General features: G+C 42.3%; 6 protein-coding genes across 6 annotated transcripts; 2 read left to right on the top strand and 4 right to left on the bottom strand.

Annotated features, from left to right (window-relative positions):
- Positions 1–959: 959 nt before the first annotated feature.
- Positions 960–3,248, top strand: SAMD00019534_060780 (hypothetical protein; the record flags this gene model as incomplete). The annotated part of the gene is made up of 5 exons (XM_012898676.1): positions 960–1,469; positions 1,548–1,741; positions 1,840–2,174; positions 2,245–2,825; positions 2,901–3,248. The coding sequence occupies 5 exons, from the start codon at positions 960–962 to the stop codon at positions 3,246–3,248; spliced, it is 1,968 nt and encodes a 655-aa protein (XP_012754130.1).
- A 401-nt stretch (positions 3,249–3,649) lies between these two features.
- On the bottom strand, positions 3,650–5,759 carry SAMD00019534_060790 (hypothetical protein; the record flags this gene model as incomplete). The annotated part of the gene is made up of 4 exons (XM_012898677.1): positions 3,650–4,200; positions 4,267–4,635; positions 4,699–4,936; positions 5,013–5,759. The coding sequence occupies 4 exons, from the start codon at positions 5,757–5,759 to the stop codon at positions 3,650–3,652; spliced, it is 1,905 nt and encodes a 634-aa protein (XP_012754131.1).
- A 1,340-nt stretch (positions 5,760–7,099) lies between these two features.
- Positions 7,100–7,363, top strand: SAMD00019534_060800 (hypothetical protein; the record flags this gene model as incomplete). The annotated part of the gene is made up of 1 exon (XM_012898678.1): positions 7,100–7,363. A coding segment is annotated over one exon (264 nt), but the record flags the coding sequence as incomplete, so codon positions are not given.
- A 1,734-nt stretch (positions 7,364–9,097) lies between these two features.
- SAMD00019534_060810 (hypothetical protein) lies at positions 9,098–10,975 on the bottom strand (the record flags this gene model as incomplete). Its single annotated transcript, XM_012898679.1, has 5 exons — positions 9,098–9,670; positions 9,737–9,896; positions 9,969–10,043; positions 10,107–10,754; positions 10,824–10,975. 5 exons carry the CDS (start codon positions 10,973–10,975, stop codon positions 9,098–9,100), a joined length of 1,608 nt encoding a protein of 535 aa, XP_012754133.1.
- Positions 10,976–11,708: 733 nt separating this feature from the next.
- Positions 11,709–13,064, bottom strand: SAMD00019534_060820 (hypothetical protein; the record flags this gene model as incomplete). The annotated part of the gene is made up of 3 exons (XM_012898680.1): positions 11,709–12,299; positions 12,371–12,672; positions 12,737–13,064. 3 exons carry the CDS (start codon positions 13,062–13,064, stop codon positions 11,709–11,711), a joined length of 1,221 nt encoding a protein of 406 aa, XP_012754134.1.
- Positions 13,065–14,000: 936 nt separating this feature from the next.
- On the bottom strand, positions 14,001–17,033 carry SAMD00019534_060830 (hypothetical protein; the record flags this gene model as incomplete). Its single annotated transcript, XM_012898681.1, has 3 exons — positions 14,001–15,695; positions 15,803–16,852; positions 16,923–17,033. Coding segments are annotated over 3 exons (2,856 nt in total), but the record flags the coding sequence as incomplete, so codon positions are not given.
- Positions 17,034–17,107: the final 74 nt, after the last annotated feature.

A 17,107-nucleotide genomic window follows, 5' to 3' on the forward strand; every position in this document is an offset into this window, starting at 1 on the left:
GTGAAAATGATCAAAAAAAGTGATCTATCCTCATCAAAACATGTTTACTTTGTTTACATGGGTCAAAGGACCAATCGATACGACATACATATTACATACATCTAAATTTATTTGTTCAAATATTTATTTATTTATAACTAGACCAGTCAGACATCTCTGATCAAAAACAGATCTCAATATCATTGGTGTTCAATCATTCGAAACCAGTAAACAAGTAAATACCTCTGTCCTGTCTCTTCATCATATCAATCATATTTGTACATTTATCAAATCGATCAATCAATCAATCAATCAAACTTCAACAAGACAACAACAACAAAGATAAAAAGGATCAGATAAAGAATGAGTGGACCGATCAATCCAATGATTCATTCATACATTCATTCATTCTAAAAGACTCTGGATTGTCTTGTGGCACCTCACATAAGGACAGGGAATAAGAGCCAGGGTTCCAAACACAACACCTTCTCATCCATCATCACGTCGTTGAGTGTCAGTCAGACACTGATTCACACAACATTTTTTCAAAAATTATAGATCCAAACCAACCAACACCACCTCCCTCCACCACCCTCGCGCTAACAAACATGTTTGTTTGGACCTCCAAACGGACATTCATTCATTCATTCATTCAACACCCACCATCTTTGTTTGTTTGCCCTCAATCATCCACTCTCTCATTTACGTCCTAACTAGTTTGTTGGTTATTGGAAGTCCCCATCATATCAATCATAATCATTCAAACATATACATATATTCATATCCTTTGTTAAATAGTTAGTTATAACTCAAAGTAATACTTGGGTTATAATCATTCATTCATTCATTATTAGCAAAAAAGTCAATAAGTAATAAGTAATACTTACAATTTAGTTGTCTTGACACGTTTGTGAAGACCCATCCAAGCAGGTCCTCATCAATTCATTCATTCAAAGATTGATTGCGTAGCGCCACCAAGAATGAGGAGATTCTTTTCCAACTTGTTCAAGAGAAGGAATCAGCAGCAACAGCAGCAGCAACAGCAGCAGCAGCAACAACAGCAGCAGAGTCATAACGATAACAAGAGTGGTTCTGCTGCCGCCGCTCAACAACAGCAGCAGCAGGCTCAACAGAACCAACATGCACAACCACAGCAACAGCAACAACAGCAACAACAACAACATACACAGAGGAAATCACAAAATGACTCACATCACACGTCTCCAAGCCATGCGTCAACACCTTCAACATCGCCTCCAGCAATCGTAATCACAAACAATCAACCAGAGAAGGCAACATTCACACCTGGCGTCACACCAAACAAGGGAACGCCCAATGTTCAGACGCCACCCGAGAGTCCAAGACACAAGAAGGAGAATGGTTACAACGACACGAGTCGTGTGCACAGAAAGAGCAATGGAGAGTACACTCCACTCGACTATCACGACTCATCTCCCAAGTTTGATCATCATACACTACCAAAGAGAAAGGTAAGTCAATGTCATTCATACTCAATCACTCATTCAATCATTCATTCACTCACTCCATTCATTCATTCATTCATTCAGGCATCTGGACCACCAGAGATCTTGCCAGAGGAGATTGAGTACGACTTGAAGAACGATTTTCTTGGACAAGGTTCGTTTGGATCGGTGTATCAAGGACGTTGTCGTGGACAAGAGGTCGCTGTAAAGGTACCAAGGAAGCAGAAGCTGAATCTACACGAGTTGACAAGTTTCAGACACGAAGTTAAGATCATGAGGTATGTTCTCACGGACGGAGACGATGGTCAGCAGTGGACTGGTCGTGGTCATGCACTGACTAACACTCATTCATTCAATCACACTTAACGCTTCACAGCAAGATATTCCATCCCAATGTAGTATTATTTTTAGGTGCCTGTACACAGGCCGGCAAGATGCAGATTGTTACCGAACTCTGCCAGACAGACTTGGAGCGACTGCTGCACAACGACAGAGTGAAGCAAGAGTTTAGCTTGTTCAGGAGGATGCAGATGGCCAAGGACGCTGCGCTAGGAATGAACTGGTTGCACGGAATCACGCGTATCGTCCACAACGATCTCAAGACAGCGAACCTCTTGATCGACAGCAACCTTCGTGTCAAGGTCACAGATTTTGGTTTCAGTCAGATCAAGGAGGGCGAGGAGTTCCAAGACAAGGCTGCCAAGGGAACACGTATGTTTGATTGATTGACAGCAGGCCTAACATCAGTGTGTGACTAACTCATTCAATCAATCAATTATAGCACTTTGGATGGCACCAGAGGTTATGATGGGCAACCCTTATAATGAGAAGGCAGACGTCTACAGTTTTGGCATCATTCTTTGGGAGATCCTCACTAAGGAGGCACCATACTCACATCACAAGGACTACGATATATTCTACAACGCAGTCTGCAATGAGCAGGAGCGACCACCAATCCCGGCCGACACACTGCCCAGCTTGAAGCATCTGATTCAGAGCTGCTGGGATCACCAGCCACCCAGCCGTCCGGGCTTCTCCGAGATCCTGTTCCGTCTGAACGAGATCTTGGTCGATTGCGCCATCGAGTTTGACGACGGCCGTCGGTACTGGAAGGAGCACTTCTTGGTACCCAAGCAGGAGCTACAGGAGGAGGTGGAGTGGATCGACTTTGAGAAGTCCTTAAAGTCGGTGCAGCAGACGCCTGGCCTGGACTACTCGTCGCTCAAGGAGCTGCTGGTGCAGCAGTCACATGCCACCGTGCAAAAGACCAAGCATGTTGTAACAATGGACCGATTCGACAAGGTGATGAAATGGTTTGGTTCATTCTTTGAGCCACAGCTTGGTGTCGAAATAATCAATAATGTAAGTCTCAGTTGGATGATTGGCGGCAGCATGTTCTCGCGAGCTAACAACATCCTTGTCCTCTCCAACAAATAGATAAACAAACTGGCAGGAAGGATGTGGTTCCATGGAGATATCTCACGTGAACAGGCAACGGCTAGACTGTTGAAGGAGTCGGATGGTACATTCTTGATCCGTCTGAGCTCTACAGAGCCAAAGTCATGTCCATTCACACTGTCGATGAAGAACGATCAACACCGCAGGATTCAGCTGATAGAGGATGGTAGCAACAGCGTGGTCGGATTCAAGATTCAGGGCAAGACCGCTGTCTACAGCAGCATCCTCGAGCTCGTCGAGAAGTGCTCCGACTATCCACTGACAAAGCCATGTCCAAAGCACGGACAGGAGGTATTCAACCCATACGACGCATTCAGCGAGGAATAACGCGGCCGCTCACAACACACACAACACGCGCGCTCCAGGCCTGACCAACTGGAGGCATCATCAGCTCCTTTTTCCCATCTCAAACTTCCTTCTTTCCTTCTTTCCTTCCTTCCTTCCACCTCCATCCATCCAACATTCCACACACTCTCCTACCTCCAATCGAGTGATGAGCCCAGCTCCACAGACAGGAACAAGGCGGCGAACATGCACAACACAACATCTTTACACACAACCAATAACCACTTCAATAAGGACTGATCGAAGACTGTCTTTTGAATGCTGCCGCTTCTGCGTTGGCCACAATAAATCAAATGCAGACTTATCACAATATTGCGAGGGAAGAAGGGACAGACTGTTAACATCATCGCTTGTCGTGTTATTCGAAATAGAGACATTAACAACTAGAAATCGATGGTCTGGTGGCTGTAGTTCCTGTACCATTTGTTGGTCTCGTAGATGAACTCTTGGACGTTCCTCTTGATGGATCCTCTGTCGTGTGGATTGTTGGCGCAGTTCCTTGAAGGCATGAGAATGGCATCCTTGAGTGAGATTGGCGTGCTCTCAGAGTCCTTTGAGCTCATTGGTGCCGCTGGCAAATCATTCTTCTTGTTAGCGCCGTATGAATCGCCTTTGCTACTGCTGTTACTGCTGCTACTGCTGGCACCTCCACTTGCATTGTTGTTTGAACTCGAACACTTGGTATTGTTGCCACATTTCTGATGTGATGAAGATGACGCTGATGAGGTTGGTGCAGGTAGTGGACGCATTTGTTCAAACATTGTGATATTGTACATAACACCAGTGACTTGAATATAGAGCAGTCTTCCAATCCATGCAGCAATCAATGATTCGTAGATAAAGTATATCAGCAGCAACTTGTTGTTTGTAAAGTGGAACATAAACCAACTGAAGAATGCTGATATTGGCGGTGACTCTGGTGTGTTGTTAAGGTCTACATAGTTGTTGTTATCGTTAGTATGATGGAAGAGAGGTATTATGACCGACAGACAATACATACATAATATGTTGAAGAAGAAACTCATAGAGTATGAGGTCATGAAGAGACAGAGAAGAATGATGAATGATCCATTGTTGCCAGCGCCAACACAATTGTTGATCCAGCCGCAGTGATGGTCGAATCTTGCCACACATCGCCTACAGGTTCGGCAATGTCTGGCTCTAATTGGCTTGTTGATGAGACATGATGAGCAAACATCTGGTACCTTTAGCTCATGCTCGATCGCCTCTTGGAAATCCTTTGAATCTTGTGATGCAGTGAATGATGAGATTGTTCCTGGATCCGAGAAGGCAAGCTTGAACACATAGTAATAGTAAAGAGTTAGAATGACCATTGTGAATGTATGTGTAAAGGCCATGTCTGGTTGGGCTATTGGATTGGTGGTGATTGGTTAGAAATGGATGATCAATCGAATGGAGATTGGGTACTTACAGGGTAGGATGTATTTGATGTAGTAGAAGACCCAGGTAGTGAACGAACACAACATCCAGGTCGGTAGGATAGGATTGGGTGTGTAGGGTAGGTTCAGAGGACCAATGAGTAGTTTACATATGCCAATGAGGATGGAGAAGAGGAAGATTGCAGGTATGACCGAGAAGTAGTAAAGAACAAAGCCAAACAAGTTGTACAGTCCAGCAGATATAATGATCCAACATATGTTATATGTAAGCTGTTGAATGTGTGTATGTGTGCGAGTCAGTATGCTTGTGTCATGTCATTCATGTCATTGTACTACTACTACATACAGGTCTTGCTTTACGGAATGGATGATAGTCGTATATCGATAGTGATTGAGCCAGGAATAAGTGGTTCTGTTGTCTACACAGGTCGATTGGTGTATCGCCATTCTTATCTTTGAGATGAAGACTGCAACCAAAGTCGCATAGTGCCTTGATTGGTTCGGTGTTGCCTCGGTAGCAAGCCCAGTGAAGGGGCGTACGACCGTATGTGTCGATCGTGTCATACTCGGCACCCTTGTTGACAAGGAATAGGACCAGCTGAATGTGACCCTGATAGGCGGCCCAATGCAGAGCAGTCTGTCCGATCAGATCCTGTGAGTTGACGGGGACGCCCCGCTCCAGCAGGTAGCGAACGATCTTGAGCTCGTTGTATTGAGTAGCGTGTATCAACGAGTTGTATCCGCGTGCATCCTGCATGGTGAGATCGCCTCCGCTGTTGTACATGTACTTGACAATGTATGGGTTGCCGCCAATGCAGGCCCAATGCAAGGGGGTCTGGCCCTCGTCGTGATTGGGCAGGTTGGGATTGGACCCGATCGACAGCAAGTACTTGACAATGTCGTAGTGGCCCTTATAGCAAGCCCAGTGCAATGGTGAGTTGCCCGACTCATCACCATTGTTTATCACTGATGACAAGTCAGCTGATGGGTTCTGTAGTCGCACCTTCTCTACATAGGCTACACACTCTCTAAGTTGTCCATACTTGGCTGCCTCTACCAATGAGAATGATGGTAAGTCTATATTATTTACCATTCCTTCCCTTAAAGTGTATATAAATATATAATACTCTATCTATCTATCTCTCTACAACTAGTTGAAAAAAAAAGTTATATATATCCCTGACGATCAAGGAGTCATACAGCAATAAACGACCCCTCAATAGTTCGTTATTAATTAATTATTATTGCACACCATTCATTCAATCAAATATCTTTGTTTTTTTTTTTGATCTTGAACGAGACCTCTCTCTCTATCTCAATCAATCAATCAACATTAACATTTATTAATAATAACAATACTTGTACAACAACAACCAATATTCATTCATTCTCATTGTGTTAATGGATACCTAGAGTGTTATTACTGTACAGATCTAAATGACCTCTTTTGGGAAGATGATCCTTTCATTCAATGATTCATTGATTGCAAATGCAATGAAGATGACGAGATGTATGTACTAAGTTTTGTTTTGAATTATGAAGGTATACAAGATTAATCCTATCACAAGCATAGAAAGAGACACAATGAGAGACAATGAGACAGACACAGAGGAAATAATTGATTGATGATTCTTAGTTTGGACTAGTCTAGACCCACACCACCATCCAACAACACAATTACCATTTAAGGTAATAATTCTCATTGGTGGTGGGTGTGGTGTGGATACCAGACAACCCCTAAATCCACACACAATTGATATTTATTGTTGTTGTGGTGTGGATGGTACACCACCTATCATGTGAAGGGGGAGTGGAGGTGTCTCTGTCTTCATTGTCAATTCAACATTCACCACATCCATCTCTCTTCTACTCTCTCTCTAACTTATTCATTGAGATAAATGCCAGCAGACTCATTCATTGTGTGAATCACTTTCTACAACTTGTCAAATATCACTACACAATCATTCATACACAGATACATAACAACCATACACATACAATCATATATACACACTCATATTGACACATCACTTTACTTTATTGTGATAATTGATAGAACGAAATATCCACTGATACTGGATTACGACGACGACGGCAGTGTCAATTTACACATTCCAATCCTTATTGCTTATCGTCATTTTATAACAAACACCTTACTACTACCAACTTAAATCTTACTAAGACTAGAACGAAGGAGACATAAAATACTTTAAATACCTTGTACACTTATACATACTTTTGGCAGCAGCAACCTACCAACCCATTTATTAAATAATAATGGATGAATACACATATAATGATCACACGCCACTACAAAGCGAACATAATGCACAGGTGGCATCAGAGGCACCAAACATTATAAATCACAGTGTGGACACCTCAACACTTATCCGCCCAATGGGATTGCCCGATCCACATTATCTTAAATCCCCAACGGGCTCATCCAGTCCAAACAAAGGACGTCGAGGCAGTTTCTCATCCATTTTGAGAAGGAGCTCCATTTCAATGGAGCGAAGACGCTCCAAGGACCTGACAGTCAACGACGATGAGCGTCTATCCAAGTTCCTCACCCATATTGCCCTGCGCCACAACATTGAAACCAGCAATGAAGACACCAACAGTTGTGCCAGTGATGTGGCATCAAACATAGATATTGCCGACTATGATCCAAATGATTGGTTCCTTGAAGAGGATGAGGTAAGTTCAATTCAATCAAAAGTGGCACTTGTAATTGATTATCCTAACATACTTTTAATATTTATTAATTATAGGACGAGGAAGGACCATTATTCATATGTATGGAGAAGCCAGAGATTGAAAAGAAGATTGTCCAACTTGCAGAACGACTTTCAAGCCAAATAGACCTATCTCCTGGTGTTGCAATATTACTCCTACAATACTTTAAGTATGTTAAAAACATATTATTCGTTTTCCTCTGACATATTCTAATCCAACAATCAATCATTCAACCAAATAACAATTTATAGATGGGACGACGATAAGGTGATGTGTAACTACTTTGATGATCCAGATAGATATTGTTCCAAAGCCGGTATCCCAACGAAAAAGGTGGTGAATGACTTTGTTGGACAACCATGTTTGATCTGTTTCGAGTTATATCCACAATCAGAGACCTTCTCACTTAACTGTGGACATGGTCCATACTGCCTAGGTTGCTGGAAGACATACTTGCATGAGGAGCTTATTGCCAATGGCAGTGAGATCATCAACTCCTCATGTGTCTCACCACGTTGTACTTGTAAATTAACATTCGAGAACTGGAAGATGTTGGCATCCGACAGAGACTACCATAGGTATGTTGTATTCAATCAAACTACTTCACTTTGAACACAACCTAACTCATAATCACTCTAGATATTGGTACTTTATCATTAAGGACTTTGTTAACAATGACAAGCACATGGTCTTTTGTCCAAATCCAAACTGTGGCAATGCAATTAAGTACCAAGGAGTTGGCCGTCCAAATGATGTGGTCGAGTGTAACTGTGGTACAAGGTTCTGTTTCTCCTGTGGATGTGAGAAGCATAATCCAGTTTCTTGTCATCAGTTGACTGAATGGAAGTCCAAGAATAGTAACGATCAGGAGAGTGTCAAGCTGATCATGTCAACATGCAAGTCCTGCTATCACTGTGGCATGCCTACCGAGAGAATCCAAGGCTGTAATCATATGGTGTGTCGAAAGGAGCAAGGTGGATGTGGTGGCGAGTGGTGTTGGATGTGTCGCGGTGACTGGAAGAACCACGGACAGCACACAGGAGGCTTCTACAGTTGCAACAAGTACGAGACGTCCGATGGCAAGAAGGAGGACGACAGTGCGGCCAAGGTGAAGCAAGAGAGTGACAGATTCCTTCACTACTTCAACCGATACTTCAACCATGACATGTTGATGAAGCACGCCATGAAGATGAGACAAGATGAGATCGAGAAGAAGATGAACCAGTTCCGCGAGTTGACCAACCACAATCCAGACTTCCTCTACGAAGCCCTCGAGCTGTTGATAGAGTGCCGAAGGATACTCAAGTATACCTACGTGTTTGGATTCTATCTTCAAGACAACGTCCCTGGCAAACTGTTCTTTGAATACCAACAAGCCAACGCTGAGGGTATCACCGAGTTATTGTCCGAAGGAGTCTATATCAACGTTGCGCTGGTCAATCCAGAGGAGATGAAGAACAGAATCAGAGTCACAAAGAAGTACATTAACAATCTCGTCAAGAGTATTGAGGAGGGTCTGGGACTCGATGGTAACTTGGGCCTGAAGCCACAAGAATAACCAATCAATCAATCAAAATGTACGACGACTTAAAACAACAAACTGCAACAACATTCAACAATAATAACATCATAATCATAATCTATAGTACTAAATAATAATAATAAAGTAAAGTATTGGAGTACACTCCATACTTTCTAGGCATAGCTTGACTTCTTTAATAGCAATGGTACTTCCTTGCCTGTAAGATATATCTTGTTCTCCAGCTCGGGTAGCTTCTCTGATCGGAACACAAGATGTTTGTAGTAGGCAAAGATGAACCCAGTCATTGCAGAGTCGTATCCAGCAGAGTGTGCATTGGAGTCACTGGCTGTGTCAGCACTTAAAGTGACATCCATTAGGTTACTGCTCAGCAGCAGTGGCTCATTATTGTTTGGGGATAAGATTGATGTTGTGGTTGTCGTAGTTGTAGTCGATGTCGATGTCAATGAGGATGTGATCATGGAGGTGGAATCTTGATTGAGTTTGAATGGTAAGTTATCCATCTCTGTGGATAATGACATTGGTGCCAGTGTTGGAGTTGTTGATGTTGTTGTGGTACTTGTAACAGGTTTGTTGGTAATCGTGTTATCATTGTTATTGTCCTTCCTCATCTTCTTGGCTGCTTTGGCCTGACTGGCACTAGCCCTCCTAAACTCATCCTCATCAAGTACAATCTGTACATCATGGGAGAGAGTACATCCAATTCCATTCTTACAATATCCATGATTCTAAAAAAAGGCAATGGCATTATTAGTGTGGATAGATTGATTGGATCTTTGATCGATCAAACATACAGCAAAGTCTGGACATATCTTGGAACCATCGTAGCTCTTGGCATTTGACCGCAGGATATTGACAAGTGGCTCAGACCTCACACCATCCAAACTTCCAATAACCTTGTCACATGATAGGTATGATTGTTTGGATTGTACTCGTTGATAGTTGTTGCGCTCGCTGGTAGTGTATGATTATGGCAGTATTAGTACTGGATTTGATTTGATGATTGATTGTTAACATGATACTCACTACTTTAGGAATAGATATTGAAGGAATGATCTATTCTCGTTGACCTTATACTCAGAGATATACTTGGTGTCATACCTAGGTTACGAGTGATGAGAGTAAGTAATTGATGAGCAAATGAATGTATCCAGTCAATCTTACACTTTTGGGAAGACATTGGTGAACTTGACTATAAATTCATTGAGTGTATCGGGGAGATCGCCAATGAAACTCTGATAAAGGAATAGTATGTCAAAGAGTCCATTGTGTATGACAACTGGTTGGCGATGCTTTGAAAGTACTTCGATGAGCCTATGTTGCTTGGATTCCTTTGGTGCAACAGCAGTATTCTTGTTATTATTGTTGCCATGTCCATTGTTGTTGGCCTTTTTGTTGGACACTGTTGAGGTAGAGTGCGATGAGGAGAATGATGTGAATGGAGTGAATGGTATACCATCGGTGAACAGCTTGTTAAAGTCGAATCCATGCTGAACGAGGAATGTCATTGAGGCAGGATACACCTGGAACTCTGATTGATTGAGCAATAAGAATGAGAATATTCTGACGTCATAGTGATAGTTATGCGAAGACGATGATGATGATGTTGATGCGTCTGATGAGGATGAAGTAGTAGTACCAGTGTCCAATGGTCTCTTCTTGTTTCCATTCAATGTATCATCATTTGAAGCTGAAGTACTGATTGTTGCACTACTTTGTTCCTTTGTCTCTGTGAACACTGCAATTCCAAGTTGGAGTAATGACCTTGACTTGACCAACTTTGATATGAATGAGTATCTATCTTGAATGTTACTGGAGTATAGGCATGTACATGTTTGTTAGTTCACACATGTTATTGTTATCTTATGCTATGTCACATACCTTAGTTTCAATCCTTTGTGATAGCCAACACCAGAGAACTCTGTATCTATTGAGACGAATGAAGCATTATGTAGCGCCTTCTCCAAGTTGACCAACTCAATGTCAAAGTTTGAGTTGGTTATCAATGTAGTGTAGCCATGCTCCAAGCTCATGCTATACGTATATATATACTTATTATGTACTTGTATATTTATAACTGCACTTTGCACAGTTGATGTTACAAAGTCAAATGAATGAGATCTTCAAACAATCAATCATTTGTTCACTCACTTGACAATGTCTCGACCAGATATACAATTATCAAGCGAATGTATTGATACATATAACCAGATGAGACATGCTGGTAGTCATTCATATATCTTCTTCAAGTTGAATGATACAAGAGATAGTATTGTTGTGTCAAAGACACTACCAAAAGACACACCTTACAATGTATTCCTAGACGAGTTGCCAGAGAACGATGGTTCATTCGTATTGGCAGACTATCATTGTGAGTCCAAACAGTTACATCGAATGGTATTCATGTTATGGTATGTTATGTTGCAAGTAGAGCTCTGACTGTTTGGAGTGATACTAACATGATTGATGTATTGACCGACCAGGTGCCCTGACATGGCAAGAGTGATGACCAAGATGTTGTATGCTGCAAGTAAACAATTGATGATAACATCGTTTGAAGGTATTGAACAACAGATACTCTTTACATCAAAAGATGAGTTGAGTGAAGTCAAGTTCCAAGATGAACTACTGGCGAGTAAGTTGAGAGAAGAAGGAATGAAGAAGTAGAGTAAAGTGTATGTTATGTTGTTGTATTATTATTATAAACAGGAGTTGCCGATTATGTATCGGTGGACGAGGATGACGACTATCAATCAATCAATCGAGTTACAACATGATGATGAAGGTCAGTGCGGTGGACAGGACGATGAATCCTTGGAGGCTGGATGCATCAGATGTTGACGATGGACCCGAAGTGGTCGTGGACGATGGATTGTTGGTAGTGGTGCCTGGGTTGCCAGTGGTCGAGCCTGGGTTACCAGTGGTACCAGTGGTGGTACCAGGGTTGCCAGTAGTGGCCGTAGTAGAGGCAGTGGTGGTGGCAGTGGTGGCAGTAGTGGACGCAGTGGTAGTGGCGCTGGTAGTGGTCGAGGCACTGGTGGTCGTGGAGGAGCTTCCGTCACATGGATTGGCGTAGGTCTTGGTGAGAATGTCTCCACACTTGTAGGCACAGCTGGCTGGGATCACGTAGTCAACATCAGGACACTTGTTGTCCCTCAAACACTTGAAATAGGTGTCAAAGATGTCCTTGGTGACCTGAGTAAGATCGATGTAGGAGTGACAGGTACCGTTGGATGGACCAGAGTTACCACCAGAGCACTTGCAGATACTGTTTGATCCCGTGGAGATACAGTCCAAAGTTGAGTTACATGGAGTGGACTCAAGAACAGTCTTTGGTTGGCAGGTATGGTTCATGCACTAGAGTGAATGAACAATGTATTAGTATTGGATCTTGTATGGATGGATTGATGGATTGTTGGATTACATACAGTAAGACCCTTGGTAATATCACACTCGGCAGAGGAGTCACATGCTCCATTGAGACCCACGGAGAAGTAGACGACACAGGTACCATTCATACAAGAACTTTGGACAGCACAGTCATCATCGGCAGTACAGTTTCCACCATTGGCAACTGGAGCACTACAGTTGAGGTTGGAGTTGCAAGTCTCATCCCACTTACACATGGTCTTGGTCTGGCACGATGGATACTTCGGATTGATACACTTTGATTCCTCACAAGACAATCCATGAGCACATTGGGTAGTGTTGGTGCATGCCTCATCATATCCTAAAATGTATATAAGATGTTAGAGAGTTGCTCCAATGAGTGATTCAATGAATAGATGACTTACCAAGATAACCCTTCTCAATACAGATTGAGGTTATCAGGTCACAAGCATAGTAATCCTTGCATAGCTTGGTCATGTTGCAGTTCTCGCCCTTGGTTGGAAGGGAGGCACATTTGAATGTGGCATTGGAGACTTCGATACAAACGGTTCCAAGCTCACAGATTGATGATACTGGCTCACATATCTCATCCTTCTTCTTGCAGACCAGACACACACCATGTGGACCTCCATGATCTGAGCTAGATCCAGAGTTTGAATCAGAGCTCGAGGCAGAGCTTGAAACAGAACTTGAAGAATCCTGTGACCAGGTACTTTGAATAATAAAGGTCATCAAGACCAATGTGATAAAAATGCGATAGTTAACCATAGTTTTTAGTTAAATATAATTATTTATAATAATAATAATAATTAATATAGGGAATAATATTTGTTTGTTTATATTTATCAAAGAATTAATAAATTAATGAAAATATATTTTAAAAACAATCAACTTGGCTCCTTTATGAACACATTGATGGAATAGTTCCATCCTTGACTTATTCCTCTATTTGGACCTGAGGCCATACCGATGTATCAAATAATTGAACGGGGTTGTGTCAATCTTGGAACCTTTGTCCTTTTTGTCCCACCCACACACACTCACACACAAGCTGAAGGACATCCATTCAAACTAACAGGTGCCTTCATTCATTCAATCACTACCAATAATCCAAATACTAATTGAGATGCATCATGATGTTGTCGTGAGACAAACAATCCATTGGTGTATTCATCATCGTCATCAGCATTGCAGATGTAAGTAGGTGTTATGCAAGTATATATCAATTTATAATAATATGTTGATTCAACTTAATTTAGATTGATTGGATTGAGATTGAGTGATTGTTCAGCAATATCCAATTGGATGTTCAATGTTCACAACTCTTGTGTTACTTACAAATCCTGCATTACCAAGGTAGTTGTCGACACTAATCAGTGATATCGATTACCTTAATAATATATATTTCCCAAACACAATTAATTGTCTTATTATCCATTATTTATTTAGTAATACTTTGGAAGTTGATAAACAACTACTTTATGAATAATGTTATCTCATGTCAATGAATGAGTGAATGAATGAATGAATGAGTGAATCCAGCAAGTACTCTCTAACCCTTCACACTATTCTCAAATCTGTTTGCCCTTAAAAGGTAATAATAATAATAATAATGTTATTTATTTGTTGGAAGTTGACTTGAATGGGATAGGTGATGGTAAACTATGCGGCAATGACAGACACCTTTAGATGACCATTGGAGGACTTGGCAACAGTGTGTTTATCTTTGGGTAGTTGATCCACTTGAATAAACTTCACCTCTGATTCTCCTTTGCCCGATCGATACTTGATTTCATTGTTAAAGTCAATGGCCAATGATTGTCCTTGTAGTTTCTGGAACAATGAGCAGAGCATCGTGATGAATACCGTCTTTTGTCCAGTCTCACAAATGAGATCGACATCATTAGTAATATGCAAGACAAAGTAGTTGTCGCAATGTGTGCTCATACTGATCTTGGCGATGGCACCCAACGCTATCTTTCGCTTGAGTACGAACCATGATCCATCCTTCTTGGGCTTGTGAGTGGCGACATGATAGAGATGACTGTTGGTGATGATTAGCTCACGCTTCTGAACCTTGTAACGTCTATCAACTTTGGACACCGAGATACTTAGACGTACGACAGCTTGATCTCCCTCCTCCCGACGTAGTACCTTGTTGGTGTAGTTGTCCTTCGCCACAGATAGGAAGTCGCCAAAGAATGCGGTTGATGACAGAACAAGACTGTTACGATTGCGAGACTTCTTGCCATCGAACAGACTCTGTGAGTAGTTCTTCAACTTGACGTACTCTCTCCTGAGTAGCCAAGCTCGGTACGCTCGTTGTATCTTCCTTGCGGCCAACATGCGTAGGTACCACTTGCGAGTGTGATACATCTTCCACACGGACTGTATCTTTGTGGCCAACTCCTCGAGACGAGCTGTGCGCCTATCCTCCATCTTGAACAAAGGTTGAGGGTTGCGTATGAAGATCTTGGTGACACCGAATTGGTACTCGGCTGCATCGACCTCCATCTCTCGCAGCACAATCTCTGCGCACACCTTGGCATCCTGTCCCTCCCATCTTGGCCACGTCTTCTTTGTGATCATGTAGTACCTCTTCATGAACTTGGTGTAGGGTTGACGATAGCAGAAGCCAGCTCGACGTACCAACAAGTTCTCAAACAGGCCAAGGTACCTCACCTGCTGGGCCGCCTTGTCCTGATCCCAAACAAGTGCTCCCTTGTTCTCGTTTGGCTTGATGCAACGGATATAGTGAGGGCTACAACTATACAACGACTTGAGTAGTGCGGTCACTTGTGACTTGAACTGGAATCCAGCAGTGATTGGTCTCTTCTTGTCTGTTGGGATAACACTCTTGGACACTACCTCCACTGATTCAAGTGCATCACCATTGGCAGGTGCATGTTGGTTGAACACCTCAACAAGAAGTGTGAGCGATGAGGATGTGGCCAATGCGACAAGGTCATTGAATAGTGTGTCTCTGTTCTTGTCGAGGAATCCATCGATGTTGTACGCAACCTTGCCAGCATAATGTGATATGTTGAATTGCTGTTGATTCTTTGATGTCAAGCCAGGCTTGGAGTAATGTGAATGTGTTGCGCAATGTCTCTCCATCTTCTCCAACACACTGGAATCGTTGCCTTCGGGGAACAGACACTCCTCATCCAACAACGATAGAATGCCCAATGGTCTCTTCTCAATGAGATCAACACAAGGTTTGTTGTCTACATAGTCCACTGGCTCCCACTTGATGCCCTCCGACACGTACTCCTCCTGTTCAGTCTTGAGAGTCAAGTCAATGAATATCTGTTGCAATGTCTCATTGACATAGTTGATGCAGAACTGTTCAAAGCTGTTATTCTATTATAATTGATTGATTGGTTGAATGAAAGAGTAAGTGGAATGGTTCCTGGTGTGTTGATCATTCTTTCGTTTTGGTCATGTGATCATCCAAACTAGATAGTTACCTCAAATATCTCGAATCCATAGATGTCTAGGACTCCTATCACTTTGCCTTTGGTAGTGACCTCGATTGACTTGTTAATGGACCGAACGAGCCAATCGAATAATCGGCTGTAGATTGCCTTGGCAAGGGCATCTCGTGCATAGATGGCCTGCTCTACAGTCTGAGGAACAGAGTATTGTGACTTCCTCATACCTTGTCCCATGCTTATGTCACGTGTGACAAGAGACTTGTCTAGTTGCGAGGCACTGACGCCCATTAACCTTGCAATAGTTGCAATGAGCTCCTTGTCCTTTGATTCTGCTTGGTCCTCCCCCTTCTCTGACTTGGTGAACTGTACATTGCCCAGCAAGATGATTGAAGATAGTAATCTTAACACTTGTTTCTGATCATCTTGATTGATTCCGACTACATTCATTGCATTGATTGTTGCCTTCCATCCAGCAACATCATCAATACCATCGGCAGTTACACATTGACTCTTGTTTAGATACTCATACTGATCCATCGGTAAAAGACCAAGTTCACTACGTTCCTCTATGGATGCACCACTGAGCAGTTGGTAGAAAATATGGAAGTTGCGTTCACCTACTGTCTGCTTGACGACCCTTGACTTCTCCAACAAGTAGTTGGTGATCTTGCCTCCATCAGGGTCACCAGCATAGTTGAACTGTATCTCGGTGTACTTTCCAAACCTTGAAGAATTGTTGTTCCTCAGTGTCTTGGCATTTCCAAATGCCTCAAGTAGGGGATTGGACTCAAGTATCTGGTTCTTGATTCTTTCGACCTCCTTGCTACTACCAGTGATACTGGCGATATATTGCATTATATACTTTGATGCCTCTGTCTTTCCAGCACCCGATTCTCCTGATATTATAATACATTGATTCTCATGTTCTGACCTTAGTGCGCGATATGCCTTATCTGCGACACTATAAACATGAGGTGGTATCTCAAACTCATGCTTGCCCTTGTACAGATCAATATACTTCTTGTCATAAATGCCAAGTTGTTTGTATGGATTACAAGATACCAATACAGGTCCAATTGAAGTCTATGTATATTGATCATGTGATTGAGTTAGTAATGGAATTATTCCATATTGATTGAATGAACGGACTTACATAGATCAATTCATCTTTATATCTTTGTTGTAAGTTGTTGTTTAAGGCTACCTCCGTGACATCGGATAACATAACCAAGTCGTCCACTCCAACTTTGTTATTGACTGGTCTAATAACTAAACCTGGAGAATTAGGTGTTGTTGGAACTTGACATCCTCCATTATGTTTCATTGAACTGGAACTGG

Source organism: Acytostelium subglobosum (assembly GCF_000787575.1).
Source record: "Acytostelium subglobosum LB1 DNA, scaffold: scaffold11, whole genome shotgun sequence".
Taxonomy (NCBI): domain Eukaryota; phylum Evosea; class Eumycetozoa; order Acytosteliales; family Acytosteliaceae; genus Acytostelium; species Acytostelium subglobosum.